The 22,993-nt window shown below is 33.7% G+C and overlaps 2 protein-coding genes across 4 annotated transcripts; one reads left to right on the top strand and one right to left on the bottom strand.

The window, feature by feature from the left end:
* Window positions 1-8,926: 8,926 nt before the first annotated feature.
* Window positions 8,927-14,188, bottom strand: LOC109704138 (axial regulator YABBY 5-like). Its single transcript, XM_020224868.1, is given in 8 exon segments — window positions 8,927-9,237; window positions 9,975-10,050; window positions 10,215-10,263; window positions 10,778-10,910; window positions 11,554-11,673; window positions 13,650-13,698; window positions 13,700-13,739; window positions 14,034-14,188. Coding segments are annotated over 7 exon segments (555 nt in total). The 5' UTR covers window positions 13,720-13,739; window positions 14,034-14,188; the 3' UTR covers window positions 8,927-9,129.
* Window positions 14,189-18,805: 4,617 nt separating this feature from the next.
* On the top strand, window positions 18,806-22,213 carry LOC109704140 (mitochondrial acidic protein mam33-like). Of its 3 annotated transcripts, none has more exons than XM_020224872.1 (4): window positions 18,806-19,046; window positions 19,155-19,510; window positions 20,490-20,677; window positions 21,756-22,213. In XM_020224872.1, exons 1-3 carry the CDS (start codon window positions 18,861-18,863, stop codon window positions 20,659-20,661), a joined length of 714 nt encoding a protein of 237 aa, XP_020080461.1. In that variant the 5' UTR covers window positions 18,806-18,860; the 3' UTR covers window positions 20,662-20,677; window positions 21,756-22,213. The 3 variants fall into 3 exon arrangements, with proteins under 3 accessions (XP_020080461.1, XP_020080460.1, XP_020080459.1); XM_020224871.1 differs by lacking the exon at window positions 21,756-22,213 and adding an exon at window positions 20,782-21,100; XM_020224870.1 differs by lacking the exon at window positions 21,756-22,213 and having other exon boundaries at window positions 20,490-21,100.
* Window positions 22,214-22,993: the final 780 nt, after the last annotated feature.

Below are 22,993 nucleotides of genomic sequence, written 5' to 3'. Positions count from 1 at the left end.
AGGGGGTGTTTAGTTCCTCAGAAAAGTGTAGAATACTATTTTTCGAAAAAAAAAAATTCCATAGATAACATTACTTTTCATGGATTTTGTTTTTTTTTTTTTTGATAAAATATTCAGAAAACAAAAATACTAGCTTTTCATAAAATAGGAGAAAAAAAGATTAAAAAAATTTGCTCAATGAGTAATCTATATAATTAAGTAAAGATTAAAAAAACAATTATCAAAGTAGTTGAAAAGTTACACCAGTTTAAATGGAAAAAAAAATGCTACTAGTAGTGAGGTATCAAGAGGCTCACAATAGCCTTGGCCTATTGTGGTCCTTAACTTTTTAAAAATTATTATATAAAAATTCCTAATTAAGCTGTAGTAAAAAATTAAATATAATAACTTCTACAGGCTAAAATGTATTTTTTTTTTTCTTTGTAAAAAGTTGCGCCGAGGAGGCCAGCTGATTTTACGACTTGAAGAAAAGCCGAGCACAATTTTAACTTTTGAGCCAGTACGTAAACTTTTTTGAATTTTCTTTTATATTTTTACACATTGAACTTTTATAATAATGTACATTATAATATTTTTTTAAAATAAAATATATTACATATTTTTGCCCCTTCCCTCTCTTCCAAAATGGAACCCTAACTTTGTCTCGCATCCTACGTATTCTAGGGCGCAAAAAACTCTTTCAAGTTTTTAGTTGAAAGAAAAAAAGGATACGACGAGTAGGGATGCAAATGGATCCAGAGTGATTGAGCTTCTGCTGAATTAGTTCCAAAGTGAAACGGTAAATATAGGGCAAAAGTAAGAAAAAGAATAATCCGTCTCGATTCGCGAAGAAAATAGAGCAGGACGTGATTGAGGAGCCATTTCCTTCTTTATTCTGCAACCAATCCGTCAAAAGTCTATAAAAAATCCGTTTTGGCCATATTTCGAATCCGTTCCGATATGCTAAAAAGATAAAATGAAAGGTACGCAGTAGGAGGAGTCCTCTACACTCAAAATCTAAATCCGACCTGTTTGCATCTCTATCGACAGATGTAACACCCCAGGCATTGGTCATATCAATTGGTCATATCAATGATATCTCCAATGCATGCCATGATAAGTTCGTGGGTCCGCATCCTTAAAAAAATGAAAAAGAAAGCAAGAAAGAAACAAAAGAACTCGATTTGACGTTTCAGATTTTTCACCTACAGCATTAGCCCATGAAACGTCACTTGAATTTTAATAAAATATAAAATAATAATAATAATAATAAATATATAGTACCCTACACTGAATTAAATAAAACAAAATTAGAAGGATTTTTTTTGATAGTAGAAGATACGTTAAAGTTAGGTACTTGATTTATTTATTTATTTATTTTTGGTTGATTTGTATGTCCTTATTAATAATGTAGCAAATGAAGATGTTAAGGTATCAAATTTCTTAAATCGTATCATTATTTATTAACTTCGTCGAAGTTTAATAAATTTAATAGACTATATATATATATATATAGATAAGTAAAAAGTATCTATGGTATCTATCATTTGTGGATGTAATAATTAGAAGTATATATGATAAAAATATGTTTTATTTGATTTCATAAGAAGTAATAAAATAGTATGGTGTTCATATATTAATGTGTGGTTAACATATATTGTATACAATCCAACCCAAAATATAGAGAAATATATCTTAATTTGTATATTTTCGCCTCAGCTTTTTTTTCATCAAATAGCATTAGGCGGTTAGATTGAATTGGGTGTGGTGCCAAAGTATAATAATACTTAAAAAAAAAATACTCCATTTTATTTTGTAAGTAATACTATACTTTTTTTTTTTTTTTGAGCGATACGTAGCATCCTACCCGCTTCGTTTATTTCATTTAGAAATAAATTTAGCTAGAAATTGTTGAATCAACTAGGATTCGAACTTGGGTCTCGGGTATTAACTACACAAGCTCTTTGCACTTGCTCTAGGGACAGTCGGTGAATACTTTATACTAATTTTATCTCAGCTTCTTTTTTATCTGATAGCATTAGGTGATTCTTAATAATTAAAACTTTAATGAGATCAAAAACATATTTTTTTTTTGAGAGATAGGTAGCATACTATTCGTTTCGTTTATTTCATTTAAAAATAAACTTTAGCTGAAAATATTTTGAACGCGGGACCTCAAGGTACCAAACCACCATGCCCTTTGCTACTCGCGCTAGGGACAGTCGGTTGATCAAAAAAATAGATGTTAGCAGTCGGGGAAAATCGATTCTAGTACCACCAACGTACCTTTCAAAGCTTTTTAGGGGCCTGTTTTGTTTCACTGAAAGTGAACTTAATTTTGATTGAAGTGGATTTGCGTTAAAATATAATTCATGTGAAAAAAATCTCCTTCTCTGCTAGCTCTTTATTTTTATAACTATGAAAGTGAAGTTTTTTAAATTTAGTTATTTATTTGGCAGTGGAAGTAATGATCTTGTAAATCTATAATATATATATATATATATATATTGAGTCCGGCTACTATACTCTTATGAGTACGATCACCCTCATTCTCATAAGTTCGTTTTCGATGATAGAGTTTTCCAAATTGACGATTCATACCGTTAAACATTATTCTAGAGCATTTAAAACTTTTAGAAATCAAATTTTATAATTTTTTGGCATTCATTTACCTTACAATCAAGAGGTCTCAAAATTGACAAATTTTAACCGCCAGTATGGGATACTTGCTAGTTTAACGGCGTAAAAGAATCGGAATTTCGGTTGAATTTTTGATAAGAAAATTTCTATTCAACTACCTAAATAAAGATCGATAAATCCGGATCTTAAATTGAAGGATCCGATCATTAACAATTTTAGGACGTCGTTCGATTTGTGACCGTTCATTTTATGCCCGCTTGATGGACTTTATTATGATTTTGAAAAATTACGAAATTTATTTTCTAGAAGTTTCAAGATACTCTAGATCATATTTAATCGGAGTGGATCGTCGATTTCGGAAGCTCCATCATTCGAAAACAATTTATGAGTACGAAGGGCTCCTATACTCATAATAGTATAGTAGCCATGGCCTATAGTATATATATATATAGAGAGAGAGAGAGAGAGTAGGGCTACTATACTCTTATGAGTATTGGGCCCTTCGTACTCATAAGTTGTTTTCGATGATGGAGCTTCCGAATCGACGATCCACTTCGTTAAATATGATCTAGAGTATTTGAAACTTTTAGAAAATAAATTTCGTAATTTTTCGAAATCATAATAAAGTCCATCAAGCGGGCATAAAATGAACTATCAAAATCGAACGACGTCCTAAAAATGGATGATCGGATCCTTCAATTTAAGATCGGAGTTATTGATCTTTATCTAGGTAGTGAATAGAATTTTCTATCAAAATTTCAACCAATTCCGATTCATTTACACCGTTAAACTAGCAAGTATCCCATAACGGTTGTTAAAAATTGTCAATTTTGTGAGTTTTTGATCGTAAGGCAAATGATGTCAAAAAATTATGAAAATTAATTTCTAGAAGTTTTAAATGCTCTAGATAATGTTTAACAGTGTGGATCGTCGATTTGGAAGCTCTATCATCGAAAACAACTTATGAGTACAAGGGCGATCATACTTATAAGAGTATAGTAGCCTCTCTCTCTTTCTCTCTCTCTCTCTCTCTCTTTCCTCTTTATATATATATATATATATAACTTGATAAATAATAAATTATAATATAAAAAAATAAATTAATTGTATCCCTATTAATTAAAAATATAACCTAAAATAACTAAATTAATTTTTTATACATAAATTATAATATTACAACAATAAAATCATAGAGTAAAAGAAATATTAATACTCAATTAATCAATTTTCATCACATTTTAAATATATAAACTAAACAAAAAAGTAATCAGTACCACAATCAAATATATTTAAATATAGCTAGCATTATCCACAGTATTATTTTATTAATTTTTTTTCTTCACCTCGTTTTACCATAATTGACTTCGATCCAAAGTGGATCGAAGACAAATTACGCTATTTGAGATAACTCAAGTTTCGACTGTGTTTTATTAATGCAAATCAAACAGCGAAAATAATATTTTACAGTCGCAAACAACTTCACTTTTCTCCACTTTTTTTTTTTTTTTTAGAGAGAGAGAGAGATAGGTAGCATGCTACTTGTTTCGTTTATTTTATTTAGAAATAAACTTAGCTAGAAATGTGCACCAATTAGGATTCGAACTTAAGATCTCTGCTACCAATAATAAAATCCTTTGCGACTTATGCCAGGGTCAGTCGGTACTTTAATTTCTCCGCTTTTGTCCAAACAAATCTCAAGTAAAGACGAAGGTGGAACGGACTTAATTTGTTGTTTCGAAATTTTAAATTTTTGAAAAAAAAAAACAACAATTATTGAGTTGTTGAGAGGTGGGCCCCACAACAGTGTACTATTGACAGGTGGGCCCGACAACCGCGCGGAGTTACTGAAAGAAATGAGGATTTTTTTTCCTTTTTTTTTCTGTCTGTCTCTCTCCCTCTCTCTCCCTCTCTTTTGAGAGTAGAGAGCGGGAGTTTTGTGGCCGGAGAGAAGGGGTGGCCGCTGCCTGCAGTCGCAGTAATTAAATTGTCGTATCGTACACGTCGACTCGCATGCACCGAAATTTTCAGAAAATCCCCCGCCCTTTTTGCATCCACACCCTCCAACTTTTGTACTTTCCCTCTCTTAACAATCACATAATAACCAAAATTTTTACGTGTGTATATCTATCTGTCTATCACTATAACAAAAACGGTCTATAGCGACACTTTTAAATATAGGTATATGTCAAAAAAGTGCTGCTAGCTAAAATTACCGACACTTTTAAAAAATGTTGCTATATGTGGGGTCGCTAGGTATATAGTGACAGTTAAAGAGTGTCGCTATAATCTAAAAGAGTGCTGCTAATTTACCAACACATATTTAAGCATTTAGCAACCGTCGAAACTCTATCCTGTTGGCTCCGGTGGCGGAGGAGGACGACAGGAAAGGCTCTTTGTCTAGAATTTCAGTGGATTGAGTGAAGAGAGAAGAAAAGATGGTAATTGATTTTTCTTTTTTTTTTTCTTTTCTGTTTATAATCGGGCCAAATGGACTGGGTGTGGTGAGTTGAGTAGAGTAATCTGTTATTTTTGGATAGATTGGGCTTTATATTTAGGCATTAGTAGATGTTTTTTTAAGTTTTAGGATAAATGGGACACTTACTCAAAAGTGTCCAAAACATGTGTCCCTATAACCTAATTCTGTTGTAGTGTATATATACCTCTAGCTATACCTATATATTAATTTTCCTAATTTACCATACAGTAATATTTTCTTCATTATTGAGTATGGGCTACACTCGGAACTGATGTTTTTCTCTTTCTTTGTTTGAATCAAACTTAATTTTTTTCTATTTCTTTGCTTGAATCGAACCAATCGTTTTTTGAGTATGGGCTCCTCCGAACCAACTCAAAATTTTCACATGTCTTCCTCTTTCTTTACTTGAACCGAACCTAGTTTCTCTATTTCTTTGCTTGACCCAAATTGGGTTAACTTGTTGTATTGGGCCGAACCAACCCAACTGCTCCACATGTTTTTTTTCTTTGAATCGAATTTTTTTCTTTTTTTGCTTGAACCGAACCGATCACTGTCGAGTGTGGGCTCCATCCCGAGCTGGCTCAAGTTTTCCTCTTTCTTTGCTTTAAAAAAAATTGGATTTTCTTTTCTTTTTTTTTTTTGCTTGAACTGAACAGGATCACACCTCTGTATTAGGCTAAACTGTTCCTCTTTTTCTTCCTTCGGCTATTACCATCGTTTATCGGCAAGATGAATCCCACCCTCTCATAATCGCTTCTTCTATAGCCGTTTTCTTTTCTTTTGTCGTCATTTTCTCTTTTTTTTTGCAATTATCTATCCGTCGCATCGCACGGGTTACTACACTATATGCATAATTGAGCTAATTTTTTTTTTTTAAAAAAAAGATATTATACCACGTGAAATCTCTCTCTCTCTCTATATATGTAGAGAGAGTTGAACTAGAATACTTTAAAAAAGTATTACTATTTACATATTTCTAACTTTTTCACCCTTGAATTTACTAGTATTTCACACACCCTCACTAATCTCAGACATTCATTGGTTACAATGGATGAAAGCACAAAACACTTTTGTTCTGTGTGTGTGTGGTTACTGGTTACAATGGATGAAAGCACAAAACACTTTTGTGTGTGTGTGTGTGTGTGTGTCTTTTTATATATACACAGAGAGAGCATGGAGACGTCCGTACTTTCAAGTTATTCTTAATGATGAAACTTTTAAATCAACAATCTACTATATTAGATTTGATCTAGAATTTTTGAAGTATCTAAAAAGTAAATTTGTGATTTTTTAATAGTCTTTATCTAGTGATTGAAGTGATTTAAAATTAACAGTTTTAAAGGTCAAAATGAGCCAATAGTATTAATAGTATTAGGCGCTCATGCTATCGACTTTTTAACCCTTGGATGAAAAATTATAAGGTTAGGATGATAGTGGTCCCCTAGAGTTTAGTGATGGTCCTCCTAACGTTGAGTGGTAGTTGGTTTGAATAGTATGATCTCAATGATATAATTGATTAAAGTGTAAATCTAAAAGCTAAAAAATCAATAGTAAAAAAGTCCAAATACTATTAATAATATTTCAACCCAATTCTATATATATAAGTAGAGCTCCTGCCCTATTAATAGAATAAATCTCTTTGTCTCATCAAGTCATTTCCAATGTTTAAGAGTTTGAATTGATGATCGACATTGTTAAACTTGATTTAAAATATTTGAAAGTCCTTAGAAACCGAATTTGGTGATTTTTGAAAAACATTTCTATCATGCTAAAAACACTTCAAATTTGACATTTTTTTATGGCATCATTTACTCGTTTAACAGTATATATAAAACGATCGAAGTTAACTGAATTTTTAATAAATTTTTTTTATTATATATCTTGGTCATGTTTGACAACTCCAATTTTGCATTAAAATTTCTAACCTCTATTTTTATAACGAAGCTCATTTTTAACCATTCGTTTTGCGGTCTTTTGATACACTAGAGAATGAACATTAAAAATCATAAATGTTGATTTCTAAATACTTTAAGTACTCTATATCATGTTTGATGTTGCCGAATGCCAATACAAACTTTCAATCATTGAAAATAATTTGATAGAACAAAAAAATTATATCCTCTTAATTACTAGGATAGTGCTCTGCTCTCGCTTAGTGGTGGTAAGTAGAATATTAGTTAATCCAAGTATTGAAAAAGTTAGAAATGCAAGAATCGCAGTAGTTTTAAGAATATTCTAACTCATCTCTCTTTAATATAATATTATTATATTTTTTTGTTTTTGTTTAAAAAAGGTTGATACGGAGGAGAGTGCTCAATTTGGCGTGGTGCGTCCGCTGCCACCTTACACAGTTCCTGAGTCACTGTTGATGGAGACTCCTCATTTCCACCCTCACCCCTCTCTCTCTCTCTCTCTCTCCTCTCTCTCTTCTTTCTCTCTCTCCATGTATATATATAGTATGTACTATATATATATATATATATAGTTTTAATATATTATAATAATTATATTATATATATATTATTAGCAGTATTTTATGCAAGCTAATTAAAAAGATAGCCAAAAAAAAAACTACGTACTATTGTTTACTTTATATGGTAGCTGGTAATACTTGATTGGAGCACATGATTATTGAATGGATCTTTGTAGCAAATAAGACTTATTTTCTTGAGTAAATTAACCACAAAATACATATATAGAACACTCTCTTCTAGCTTTCTCAGTAAGTAATGAACTATATTCAAAGAATTAGTTAAACATTAAACACGTCAAATTCGTCGTGTATGTTTAGGGTTTGTCCAAATATATCTGATTAGCGGTTTGTCCAAATATACCCGATTAGCGGATAGTCACAAGGTCTAATGTGTGTTTCTTTTATCACTAAAACTCTGCTTAATTTGCTAATAATACCAGCCTTTTGCGACAAGTATTTTAAAGTGTATTATAAGTCAAACCAGAGCACGACATGTCAAAATAATTCTATATCTACTATACTATTAATAGCACCAAGTCGTTGATGCTATTAGGTTTTTGGCCCTTAGATGAAAGGATATGCGGTTAGGATAATAGTGATCCACCAGGGTTGGATGGATTGTTGGCTGAATAGTATGATCTAATGAATAGAAATGGTCAATGGGGTAGATTTAACGGCGAAAAACTCGATTGATAGCACCAAGTGCTTGGTGCTATCGATAGTATATATAGTAGCCGGACTCTCTCTATATATAAAGAGAGAGAGAAAGAATGCGGCTGGGGTGCTTCTAATAATACCAAGTACTTGGTGTTACAAAGTTTTCCACCATTAAGATTTACCCCTTTGATCATTTCAATCCGTTATATTATACTATTCAACCAACCGCCCACTCAATCCTAGGGAACCACAATCATCCTACTGCACATCCCTGTATCCAATGACCGAAAATATACCTAATAGCATCAATGACTTAGTGCTATTAGAAGTATTCAAGCCTAATTCTCTCTCTCTCTCTCTCTCTCTCTCTCTCTCTCTCTCTCTCTCTCTCTCTCTCCTCTTCTATATAGTATTACTAGTATATATATTATATATATATTATATAATTGTCAACAGATTAGTGGCTCTAACTTCTTAGATACAAAGAAATGTTGATCACTCATAACAACACATTTGAAAATGGTATTCTTTCACAATTTCAAAAATAAAAAGATACCTCCTCCTCCTTTTACCTCTCTCTCTTTCTCTCTCTCTCTCTCTCTCTCTCAATAAAGGGTCACATGGACTAGTACAAGCATGCTCTCTTCCTGCTATTTACATGAAAATCATAAGAGTACTAGCCAACAGTCAATAACTACATGTAGAAGAGAAGCATGTTGCCCTGCATTGAGAACAATAAATTCATTGTGGAAAAAGTTCCCTCACGTACACAAACATTAATAATTTGAACAAAGGGCAATTAATTTACACACTGTTTAGCTATTAAGAATACCTGGTTTGCCACAACAGTATAAGAAAAGTTGATAAGGGATCATATACTCACAGCAAATATCTTTTGAACTAATTAATACAAGCCACAAGCTTCTGGGTTTCCATGAGTTGCAATAGCTTCATTGTGTTGCTTATCATTATCATGCGTTAACCCGAAATGGATGTGAGGAAAATGTGCCCACTGCAAATTATATATACAAACAGTTTGCAATTAAGAGTTTTAACATCAAATAAAATGCATTAAATAATTTAGAGTACGTATTTGAGTCCTAGCTTTCAATTGGAACGATTTTTCTACTACGAATAGCATGCAACTACCACTGCAGATCGGCAAACATATGTACTGAGGTCTAAACCTTTTACTGTACTACTCTATTTCGATGGTTCTTCTGTTTGCAGCGAAAAGAAGCTATTCGGGAGGTTTTAGTAAAAATATTCTTATTGCTTGAAGCCCTTTGCTATGTACTTCATTTGAACTGATCATAGCATCATGCATGCATGATTAGCAGGTGATATCTGATATATATTAAGAAAATTAGCTAGCTAGCTAGTCAAGGGTTAATTGATTATATTTCAGTTAACATATTGAGTAAGTTGTAAGATAAAGCTCAAATACATATAGTTGAATAATGAAAGAGATATTAGATACAGACACTAATTTTGTAAGTAGCATAGTTAGCTGATCCGGCGATTTATTTGTTTTTAATAGAGTAAATTGGTTTTCCATTCTATTGACAGATTAATTGTTCATATATAGGATGGTAAGAGAAGAGATAGCCAAATGAGTGCAATAATATATTATATACTTCATTATGTAATAAGTATCATAATTTGATTGATTGAGTTAGGGACATATATAGATAAACAAAAAAAACTTACAATATCTTAAATTTTGCTCCATAGTTTATTAATACTTACATTCTTTGCTGCAGTGCTAAAAGCTTCCCTGTGGCTAATATCAGGGTTATTAGCCTTTATCCTTTGAATCTCCTCCCTTAGAGGCCAAAACAAAACTTATGTAAGATCGATAATTTCTTATGAAGATAATTAAGCTCTCATAATTGTGATATTATTAGGCCCTCATTTAAAAAAAAAAACGAATTGCTAGACACGCTAAAAGTCGTACGAAATTTCCAAGGATTTGTTAGGAAAACTTACTTGATAAATCTATTATATGCGGAAGGAACACGCTGCCTCTTTTCCGGTGCTGGTAAAAAGAGATTATTAGCACAATTATATATGTAAACAAATTGTAGGAATTTAAAAAGATAAATTGTTGAAGGTTAATAGGTTATATCATATTCAATGACTGCACAAGTACATAATTAATTTACTCCTAGCCACTATCTAAGTAAACAAAAAGGAACATATATAAAAAGAAAATAATAACCATTAGCCAGGTCCTCAAAAAATTAATGGCTCCTCGCTCAATTTCGTTTGCAATATTGCTAGCCAATTATAGTACTCGATCATCACACTAAAAATAGTTAAAGTTGACATTGAAAAGCGATGTATTTTTGTTTATATTGAGAATACCTAGAGCAGATACTGGTTCCAACCACTAGGTTAAGCTCCATTAGAAAACGAATGATTTATCAAAAACTGTAAAATGTTTTTTTTTTTTAAATAATGTTCAAGCTTGCTAGCTAGATATAAAATAATATTCCAATGATTATAATTAAGTAGCGTAAGTGAGATTAAAGCAAGAAATGTGAGCTTACGTGGGGTAGGAAGCGTTTTGTGAGGATCATTTTGGATGGAGTCCAACACTGGTGATCTCCTGTTGCATTTGGAAGATGATCCACCACAATCCACACTGTTATGATCATGATGGGATCCAATGTTGTGAACCTGCTGTGCATGTTTCTCCCACCACCAAATGAATGAATGAATGAATTAACTCATTGAGTTTGCTATATATAGATTCTGTACTGAAGATTAATAGTGGTTGAGATTATGCTAGAGAGAGAGAGAGAGAGAGAGAGAGAGAGAGAGAGAGGTGGACTCCCCTTTGTCCATGGTTATACACAACCTATTGCAGTTATGCACATTTTCTAGCATTAAGTTTGGAAAATGAAACAAAAACCAAGTTAAATAAATGTAGAAAATAGGAGCTTTAGGATCTCCTTATATAAAATTTAAACAAAGGAGTATAGAAATAAAATGTAACTTGATGATCAATCAATTTAAAGTAAAGATTAAGTAAACGATCCATTACGAAATTAACAAAGTTCCTATAATATTTTTTTTCGAACCAAAGCACCAATAACTCAAACTCATAGCACTAGAAATGTACAAGATCAATAACTGCATCTTATAATCCATTAGAACAAACAATGGCAGCATCCTGAATTGTCAACAAAAAAACAAAATAAGAACCACTGGTGGTTTCAAAAATTTTATCCAAGAAATTAGCTTCTAATAGAGGAAAGATATATATGATAATATGATACAGTGAAATCCAAATGGAAATAAGGAATTAAGCTTTGAATTCAACCTGAGAGCCTTGAAGAGGGATTTTTTGAGTCACTGCTCCCATGTCCACAGACAACAGATTAGTACAATTCCCGCATCGAACTGTTAAAATGTCGAACATACTGTTGCTTGGCACACTAACCTGAGTCATAGAGGAAGGTAAATAATTAGATTTTTACAAGATAAATATGTGCATAAGAAATTCACTTTCTTAATTCAAGTAGCACTCTATCAAGTCAATTAGATGGACAATGCAAATTAATGAGGAAGCACATGCATGTTCTAGAAGTTGTTAGTTTTAGCATCTAAAGCTCCATCCATGATTGAATAATTTGTAACAACAGTACATAGTACTACAAGAAGAAGGGGGAGCTTGCTTATGCATGAGAGAGAGAGAGTGAGAGAGAGAGTACCTCTGAGAAGGGCTTTTTTGAACTTCTATTTTTTACTCTCCTATACAACATTACAAACTACACTTTTTTGACTTTGGTCAATCTTGTTTTATCCTTTTACTTGTTTTGAATGTGATCAAGTTGCTTTTTTGTGCTCAAGAAAGCATTCTGTGCATCTCTTTACTCCCAGAAAACAAAATGCACACTTAAAATGAATGTGGAGGAATTATAAAGGCTATGGAAAGGACTGCTTATATATGTGAGTCCACTGAATAGAATCTTTCTGAGTTAAGAGAGAGCCCCATGTCTTTTCCCTCTCTTGTTTCTGCACCCCTTCTGACCCTTCACTCACTCACTCACTCTTCTCTCTCTCTCTCTCTCTCTCTCTCTCTCTCTCTCTCTCTGTGTGTGTGTGTGTGTGAGCAAGGCCCAAAGGTAATTAAAGCATGGGAAAAAAAAGCTATCCAAACATCAAGAAAAGAAGAGGAAAATGACATGACTAAGTATACCTACTCCATCACCTCTCTCTCTCTCTCTCTCTCTCTCTCTCTCTCTCTCTCTCTCTCTCTAAATATATCTATATATGATATATGCACCTTCTGTAGAGTAGGAAGGGAAAATAAAAAAAAAGGAAGCAATTTTAATCTTAAAGTTAATTTCAGCTTTGTGCTTCAGTACTTTGACGCTAAAAGAATTTTTTGGGTTTAATTTCACTGGATTAATGAAACGTTGTTTAACTACTGCTTATTCTTCACACAAGACCTACAAATTAAATACTAAACTATGTATTAAGGAATGTACTAAGGCAAATTCATACTGCATGAAGAAACATAAATGATCCTTCATTTGACCTATAGCATATAGCAAATTAAAAATTAAGTTGTAAAAGGAAGCATGCTTTTGATGCAAGAATAAGAATCTTTTTTTTTTTGAAATAAAATGAAAAGAATCAGATAATGCATATATCAAAGATTTGTAAGTTGTAAAAGGAATTTCATGTATATAATGAGTACTCTGAGCCATTTAAACACACCAAATAAAAGTTTTTCCACAATATTTACAACTTTACCTTTCTATATTTCAAATGTTAAAGCAATTGAAAGAGATCAAACCTTGTGAACTGGCATAAACAAACTAATGCTTTTTTTTTTTTTTCCAATGAATGTAGAAATGTAACTACACATGAAACGATCGATCTACTACCCCAAATGTAACTAAACTTAGAACTACGAGCTCAAAATATTCAAAAGATAAAAGAGTATTTATATTATTATTTTGAGATCTTGCGTGAGAAAGTTAATAAGTTCTTACATATAAGGAGTGATGATTTTAAAGTCAGATGGGTTTTAAAAGATTTCATCCAGTTAGCCAAGAGAGACAACAAAGGAGATAACAAGAACAAAAGGTAAAAAAAAAAAGAAAAAGAAAGAAAAAGAAAGAAAAAGAAAGAAAAACAAATCTAACATGCATCAAATTAGTAATAATATATATACCTGCAATCGTTGCTGATGAAATACTATATATTGCCAATTTTATTGAACGATCGATGAACCTCTACTCAAAAAATTATGCACAATCAATCCCATGTTGTAGAGATCTGGCTAGCCCTAATAATCAACTACTTTTTTGTAGCTTTTGGTAAATCAATTTGTTATCATGTGTCAGGAAACAAAAAGATCGCAATCGAACGCGAAAGCCTGGAGAGAGAGGTCGATTCGATAGATACCACAAGGATGGTGTTGCAGAAGCTGCAGTGGACATAGCAGACGTGCTCCTGGTGCGATCTGGACCGACATTTTGCGATCGCCGAATCAAACTGCAGTAGATCAAATTAAGTACATATGCTAATGAAGAAAAAAGAGGAAGCTTAGATAGATAGATAGCCTCCTTACAAGAGGTAGCTAACTAAATAGATAGGAATATATTTAGGAAGAGGTGTGTGTATATATATATATATGCATGGTGTGGTTTATAAAGAAGAAATATGTATGGAAGGATATATATATATATATATGTAGCCTTTCTCTTTTCTTTTGTTTTTTGTTTTTTTTTTTTCCTCTCTTTTTTTGTTTTTGTTATGTGGGTGGATATACATGGAGGAAATGATAACCAGGGTGGAAGCAACAGTTTGGAAGTGATTTTGCTGTAGGTGGAATTCTTTGTGGTAGCTACCCAGGGTTGGAATGGAGAGGAGGTGGTGGAAAGGGACAAAAGGTTATGACTTGAAGAGTGAGTGGGTGTGGGAGCCCTCTCCCTTCCCCTTCTCTCTCTCTCTACAAGTCAACAACATGTTGATCGAAGTGGGGAAGAGAATATTAATTGTAGAGAGAGAGAGAGAGAGAGAGAGAGAGAGAGAGAGAGAGATGTGCCAAAGTCATTAATTTATGATGTTTAATTTAGAGAAGTTATCTAGTTACTTCAAGACACAAGAGTAGGAGGGAGCTAATGATACTTTGCTTACTAACCGTTAAATTATGTGAAACAACTATTTTCTTTCACTAAAAGCTTAAATTTTTATAAAACGGTATTTTTACTATTTATATTCAAAACTCTTCCTCGTGTCTGAGCTTGTGACATTCGAATAAGGTCATGTGATATAGATTTGAATTAAATAGGAGGATAATGCTAGAAGCCTTGCGAAAGATATTATGTTAAATTATATGAAATGACGATTGTTCTTCAATAGCTTAAGTCATGAGAAAACGTTATTCTTAATATTTATTTTAACACTAACAACCTCTACGTTACTTTACAAACCATGTATTTTAATATTTATATCGACACTCTGAGCTCATGACTTTCTAATAGGCCTAGCGGACTTGAATTAAAATGAGATGATATTAATATTGCGCTAGGAGCGTCGTGGGAGATATCATGTTAAATTATATCAAAACTACAATTGTTCTTCAATAGCTTAAGCTCCCAGAATGGTATTATTAATATTTATATTTAATACTAACAACTTCTATGTTATTTTACAAACCTTGTAAGTCCTTGTGGTAAGTACCTTTTTCCTAATTAACTATGGTGACATGCGCATGTTTGTAAAATGATATAAAAATTGTTAATAAGTACATATAGCATCACTTGGGCTGATTTAGGGTTTCTTTATGTTCTAAATATGGAAAGTTGCTTGCAAACTAGCTAGTGCATCCTCCCTAAACTTATAGGGCATGATAAGATTTATTAAAAATTTAACAAAGGCAATCATGTACATATTTTAAATGTTAATTATTTCTTCAAATTGCTCATAAATCTTAACAGTAAACAAACAAAGAAAAGAAATAAAATAGAAAATAAACTCCCTCTAATATATTTTGATTTGCACATAATCATGGGCTTCAATAATAAAGAATTACACATATAAAATGCCTAGAATTGTTAGAAAATAGTACACATTAATTACTCCCTACATATACAAGGGATTAGAATACTGTGGTTTTATAAATTTTATAAACTTTAATAATTGTCATAGTGCATGAGTATACATTGTGATATATTTAGGAGAATTATCCACATGTTTGCATTCAAAAATGACATAATTAAGAGGTTGTTTATTATCAATTATGAGATCTGGTGTAAAGGGATTCAAATGTGGGAAGGAAGATAGTAATGTAGATATTGGTGTCATTGTATGCCAACATTTACATAAGATGCAGATGTGGCAGTTATAGTATTAAATATTTGTGTACCAAGCATAACTCAAGGTCCTCAACCTTTTCACCTACTAGTAATTACTAGTATGAAATGTTAAATTTGCACACAAACAACCCACTTCTTTGGCCACAATGTTGTTATCTGAAATTTCAACCTAAAGTAAATGATCATAAAAAGTCATAGTACACATGTACAACAGAATTAGATTATAGGGATACATTTTTGGGACACTTTTATATGAGTATCCTATTTATGTCAATTTTTTTTTTTAAAAAATCTATTAAGGTCTAAATATAAAGCTCAATCCAATAAAAATAAAAAGTTTCTCTACTCAACCAACCACACCCAGCCTACTCGGCCCGATTACAAATAAAAAAGAAAAAAAAAGAAAAATTGATCACCATCTCCCATTTTCCTTCTCCGTCACCGCAGCCGACGAGGTAGGATTCCGGCGGCTGGAGTTCGGCTGCAAGAATCTCACAAGAAACGTAGAGGGCTAAAATCGCCATATATGTCTCTGCCACAGGTCGTCGAAGGAGTGGATGCCAAATATCAAGACGGCCCTACCTATAACGACTCCACATATAGCAACACTTTTAAAAAGTGTCGGTAATTTAGCCAACAGCACTTTTTTTAACATGTACCGACATTTAAAAGTATCGATATACATCATTTTTGTTGTAGTGCATGTACACAACTTGATTTGTGCACGATGGGCATGAATATACGCATGGAATTGATAGCTGAGATAGAGAAAAGCTCGACCAGCGTAACTCACTAGTTGATGATTCTATAGTACTCAACCCACAACCTTACAAAATCAAAGGAGTTCAAATTTGCAGCGATTTATTTTTATACTGAATGATCTTTTTTCTCTTTTGACTGTTCTCCCATATCTTCAAGATAGGGCAACAAAAACTTAAAGACAAAAGGATCGAGGAAGCTGTGATTACGACATGCTTAGCTATAAAATATCATGATATTTCATAAACATGTAATGAATCTGTAATACTCATATAGGGTTTGAAATAGTCATACGTATAAGGTTATATTAGCACTAAACTTCTTAACCCAGCTATAGTATTTTGGATGATAGCTAAACACAAATGATTAAAAGAGTTAAGCGTACTACGGTTAAAGTAGTTCTGGGATGAGTAACCTAGCTCCCTGGAAAGTAGGGCACCATAGAATCAATAATTTATACCCACATCGATCGATCCGACAGATCGGACAGTCACTATTTCACATAATGGTGGAGAGTTGATGTGGTCCAGTGCAGATCATGTGTGGAAATCTCTGAGATAGCTAGGAGAAAAATACAAATTTGAGGTTAGGTTTGTCTGCCTATAGGTGCATTGTTCTTACCAAGAAGTGTGACATATGTACCACTATTAATAGATCTCTTCCAAAACTGTTTATCTCATAAGTTATACCTAAAATGGACTTGTATTTCATTTTAAACTTTTAGAGATAAATGAAATATAAAATTACTGTCTCATTATTCTTAGCTAGAGTATCAAGGTTAATTTTAAACGATTATAAAGCTAAGAATAATGCGATATTACATGATGAGTTTATTTTTATCTTACAAGCACACAATTAGCATCTCATTATTATCATACAAAAAGCCCTAAGCCTTTGCAATGTTTACACAATCAACAAAATGAATTTGATGTTATAAAAGATCAACAACCTCCAAATCGTTTCGACACTCAATTTATTTGATAATAAGAGATTGACACACAATAATTGTGTGAATTTTGTTTGAACAAGTGAGCAAATTAAATAGGCAACTATGCTCTTCTATTTCTTTTCATTTTTAAATTTTATGTCTCCAAATCAATATACAAGTTTGGGCCACTAAATTCAGCTCTGCATTTATCAATGTAGTGTCATTTCGAATGGACAGTTTCAATTCGTTGAAACTCGTGCAATGATTGATTGGATGAGTACATGCATTGATTGATCCCATATAGTGTTCTCCCTCAAATTGAAATAGCAAATCTAATAAAATTCAATTTTATATTTTCCGAGGATTTTGGATTCAAATATTTAATTTGTGTTTTCCCAATATTATATGGTCCGGAGGGAATCGAATTGTCTCGAACCAAATCAAGTAAGACTCTGCGAACTAAATTTGGAAATGGCAACCGTGCAGGTTAGATGGCGTAGGTTTAGATCAGATTAGAATGAGATGGCTAGTAAACTTACACGGGTATGATCCAAAACTAATTCTTCTCGTTCAAACTTACCAATCAAGTGGGATCAGGTGGAAACTAGATCGGAAGTGGTAATAAGGCGGGTCCAATGAGGTTCAGATCGGATCAGAATGAGATTGCTTGTAAAATTATACGGGTTTGGTCCAAAAAATAACTCTTTCCACTAAAACTTAAGATCAGTAATTTACTTTTTGGGGAAAATTTAGCATAGTACATCATGTGGCAAACTGTAAAAAGAAAATAATACAAGTACATAACTAAGTTAGTATATAGTAGACTATTTACATTAATGAGCTTGAGTGTAGTACAAGCTAAAGATTCAATTGTACAGTGTACTGATTTTCAATTAAATCAATTGAAAGCTATAATTTAATTAAGGGTTTGTTTAACTAGGCTGAAGCGTCTTTTGAAGTGCTTTTCAAAAAAAATAAAAAAAGAAAAAAAGATGGATATGCTTCACTATAAATTTTTCAAACACCGCAAACTATAAGAAGCAAAAGCTCCCTTTTTATAGCTTTTGTTTTTAAAATCTAGAAGCTTATTTTAACAATTCATCGAATTTTCAAACACTCTATTTATCAAACATTCGAGAATTCACATAAACTCCTTTAGATTTTAGTTAAAAATAGTATACTAAGATTAGAGGTGAATATGGGTTTCTGGATTGGTACAGTGTAAATTTTATATCAGTATAGAAATATACAAGTAGTGTGGCTCATATATATATATCGATCACTAAATTGTGATCATACTTAATATATTTTCTATTAGTTATTATATTATTTTTTTTGAGAAAAAAAAATATAATAACTTTTATATTATTAATAATTATATTATTAACTTTTATAAATAGTACTTTTGTACAATGTTCAATAAGGACAAGTGGACAACAGTAATCCGGCCCATTTAGTTAAAACCCAATACAAAATTGGCCCATTAACGGCCCACTATAAGTCTCTATATAAACTAGGTCCACGAAAACCACAAAGCCCAACTCCTCCAAAACCCTTCCAATCCCCAAAACCCTTCTCTCTCTCTCTCTCTCTCTCTCTCTTTCTCAAATGTGGCGCCGCTCGCTCTCCGGCGCCAGCGTAGCCGGCGCCGCCGGCGCCGCCGCCGCCGCCGCTCCACGGTGGTACTCCCCCCTCCTCCGCCGCATCTCCTCCTCCTCCGCTGCCGTGGACTCCCTCCTCCTCCGCTCCCTCAAGGAGCACTACCTCGAAGTCTCCAAGATGACCCCTCCTCCGGTACCCTCTACCCCCCAATCCTCTCCCTCCCCTAGGGTTTCAATCTCTCTCTCTCTCTCTCTCTCTCTCTCTTATCTCTCGTTCTCGCCACTCTCCTCCTCCCTGTAGAGAGTGAGCCCGCCGTCGCCGTACACGATCGTGAAGGGAGCCCTAGACCGGGGGGGGCCCGTGCTCCGGCGACCGTACGGGGACGAGGAGATCTCGATCTCCGTGATGCGGCTCGCCAACATCCTCCCCGCTGGCGCCGAGGACGACGACGACGGCGGCGGCGGCGGCGACTCCATAAGCCAGCTGTTCCTCCACGTGGACGTGTCGAAGCCCGGGAGGGAGGAGTCGCTCCACTTCCTCTGCGGGCTCTACCCCGACGCCGTTGGGATCCACTCCGTGTGCCTCCGGCCCAAGACCGGTGCCAATGGGGTCGGCAGGGCCTCGGCCATCGCCAAGTATCAGGGCCGCGTTTTCCAGTGAGTCTTTCCATGCCTATCAAATGTTCGAGCTTTGCCTTTCTTATATATAAACTGCTATCAATAGTAAAAAGTGTGATTTTAAGTAGAATTATTGAAGCCCTTTTGGAGTTCTATGCAAATTTGGAGGGATTTGTTGCTAATTGGTGTGTAAAAAAGTGGTCTTTTTTATCGTAGTGGCGTAATGTAGTAATATTTTTGGAGTGAATGAGCAAGGGAATTAATGGTAGTGACTATTCTAGTTATAGTTTAGGGGGTATTCGTTCTGATTATTTTCTTGTAAAAATCTCATGTGCTATCCATACTGTAGCAAATTGGGGCGTAGTATTTCAGTAACAAATCTTGGTTTTGAATTAGCTGTAGAGGTGTGGTTTGAGTGCTTTAACGAAAGAACATCAGTGACTGATAAATTGAAGGGTTGTACGATACAGGATTTACAGGACATCGTGCTAAAACGTTAGCTACTTTGAAATTGGTAGAGATCAACTAATTGGTATTAACAAATAAAAAATGAATTGGCAAAGAATAAAACTTTAAGTTCCCTGGTTGTTGGTAGGAGATTTTGAATTTCCTGTTAACCTAGGAATATCACAAGATGAAGGGGAAAATTAAACAGCTATCCTTTTGAAGATGGTTTGAAGATACTGCCAAATGTGATATAACAGGTTGCAATTAATGCGGGTACCTAATTGGATGATCAAGAGAAGTATAAAAGAAAGTAGATCTTTTGTTGTCTATTTGGAGCATTCGAAAGTTGCTGTTGATCTAGAAAGGCTTAAGCTGAATTATAAAATTATCAATCATCTTAAGCGCAAAAGTTATGGGCTACGGATCATAAGCTGTCTCAATTTTGAAATTAGGGAACTTAATACTGTGATTTGTTTTTCCACAGAACGGAAAGTACAGAGTTTGGTTAATTTGCATTTTCTTTTACTGAATTTCTTGTAAGATGCATAGCACATGAGAGTTGCTCTTGTAGGGAATTAGATCAGAAGGTGCGGGACGCTTTCCATCTATACATCGAGGCCCGCGGCATAAATGAGAAGCTTTTCGCTTTCCTCCAAGCTTGGCTTTACGTGAAGGATCATCGAAACCTCATGCGCTGGTTTAAGAGTGTGGGCGCCTTCATCAATGAGCAAAAGACAGCTTGAGCTACATCTTCTTTGTGTACGTTTCAATTGCTCTTTTCTTTTTGGCATTCTTGCTTTTTTATATTTCCTCATAGTTTGTGCATCTACAGCATTGTAATTGGTTAGAAGTTATGAATGCAGAGCTTAATTATTGAGAATCATCTGGCTTAAGTTACCTGGAGAAGTCCTCTTAAACAAGAATTTCCATGTAGGAAGAACTTTTATAACAACAGTTTTGAATACGATCAGAATCGAAGGGAAACAAGAATTTTTCATTTTCTACTTACTTTTGTAGTACTGATTGAGAGGGACTGTTAGTGTGCTTACATGTATGAAACCAATAATGATTTTTTTCTTGGTAGAATACGCCATGGAGTTATCTATATGGCTGCTGTTGTTTCTAATTTCTGTGCCATTGATGATTTTAATCTCGCTACATGGAAATTGCCCATCTTTAATCTTTAATGGATATGATTTTACAATCTTCTTGTGGATAATAGGATATAGTTATTCTAGCTCATTTCATTCTAGAGATGAATAATCTAAAGCATGTGGAATTTCCAAATAATTTCTTTTTTTTTTATGTTTGAGAGTTTTGATCCGCATTTTTGCTGTTGATAATAATAATCACTAGTGGCAATAGGGTTGCAACTTGGGTTGGATTCATTTTCTAAACCCTCCCTACCGGACCAAATCAGTGGCCCGGTTGTGTTGGGTTGGATTAGGGTTGGAAATTTCAATAAAATGTCAAAGTGGATTGGGCTAGCATTGACAACGACTCCATTTGTTATAGAATGAATGGTTGCTAGTTTGCTACGAAAATGGCCTTGATTAGTTTTCTAGTATTGAGGTCCATTTAATGCTAGTAGATAAAACAGAGTTGTGACAAAAATATATCGAGATATGCTTCTCCGTTTTCTAGTAGGGCCACAGAAAATACATTGTGGCTGACTCTATGTGGAACATGATGTTACGTACGAAAATAATTTCCCTTCATATAGTCTCACCGCATATAATGCAATCTCTTTACAATTCCAAGCAGAGCCTTACTTATCTTGTATATGATCTTTATTGCAATATATTATTTGTAACATCCATTTCTCTCTCTTGAACAGAAAAGATGATTTGCAAGTTCATGTGCATAATATAGCTTCATTTGTCCACATCAAATGGACTTTGGTTTGATTTCTAGGTCAAACTTTAGTTGGTACCCCACCACTCCTCAAAAAAGTCAACTCCAATTGGTGGACATTTTTTCCCCCTCTCTCTCTTTCTCTCAATAGTCAATACCTTTCTCCTAGCACCATCATGCATTCATGGTTACATTCATTCATAGTGTGGAGTGAGTCAAAAATGTGGTGATGCTATGATTCCCTTCTATTTTGCTCCCCCTTATTGTGTTTAGTGGCTCAGCTTTGCTGCAGGGAAAAGCAGCCCCATTTTTCTTGTCCCTCCACATGTTTCTTTCATTTGATTGCCTACATGACATCCACTGGGGCAAATGCTTGGATGAGAATTTTGTGCACTAGAGGATTTGTGAGATGTATTAATCTTAGCTTGATATCATTGTCATATTTTGGTTGTGAATATTATAGATTCTTTGGAATAATGGTCTATTCTCTCCTGGAATTGCTAACCCCCCAGAATAAAGATATCTGAGAGGATATCTTTTTCCTTAACAAAGAAAAGGTCCAACCAAATATTGCCTAAGTAATACAAGTAGTTATTCTTCTTTATTCATTCTTTTTTTTAACCCTGATGAGTTTTCTCTTTTTTTTTTGAAATTTTTTGATCTTTTCTTTGGATATGGAAATATAAGTGTTAGTGGGTTGGATTTGGACTGGATCCATTTATAGAGGAACTGAATTTGGATCTAATAAGGGGGTGTATGGTTTCTCCAAAAATTATGAAAAACTGTTTTTCTAAAGCAAAAAGCTCTTCATGAAACAAATGCTTCCTTGGCATTTTTCAGATTAAAAAAAAATCTAGAAAACAAAAGTAGACTTCTTTGAGAAACTACGTTTTTAGGAAATTAAACGGACGGAAAATACTTTTTCGGCCAGAAAATTGTTTGCTGGTTTTTTTTTTTTTCTTTTTGATAACCAAATACTCCCTAAGCTATTGGAAATTTGGACCTAACTTGAGATTTTGATTATGTTGTGTTGGTTTCAAGTATTATAATTGTGTGTGTAATTGATGCAAATAACCTATGGAATCCAACTTTAGGATCTAAAGCCATTAAAATGTGTTTGATTTAGGTTGGAACTAAAGGCTCCATGAAAAAAAACATTTTTCTCATTAATAACATGTCCATTGTCTTTGTGTCACTTTTGATTTTATGGACACTTTATTA

The sequence above is a fragment of the Ananas comosus genome, unplaced genomic scaffold (assembly GCF_001540865.1).
Source record: "Ananas comosus cultivar F153 unplaced genomic scaffold, ASM154086v1, whole genome shotgun sequence".
NCBI classification, from domain to species: domain Eukaryota; kingdom Viridiplantae; phylum Streptophyta; class Magnoliopsida; order Poales; family Bromeliaceae; genus Ananas; species Ananas comosus.
This window is presented reverse-complemented; position numbering and strand designations above follow the sequence as displayed.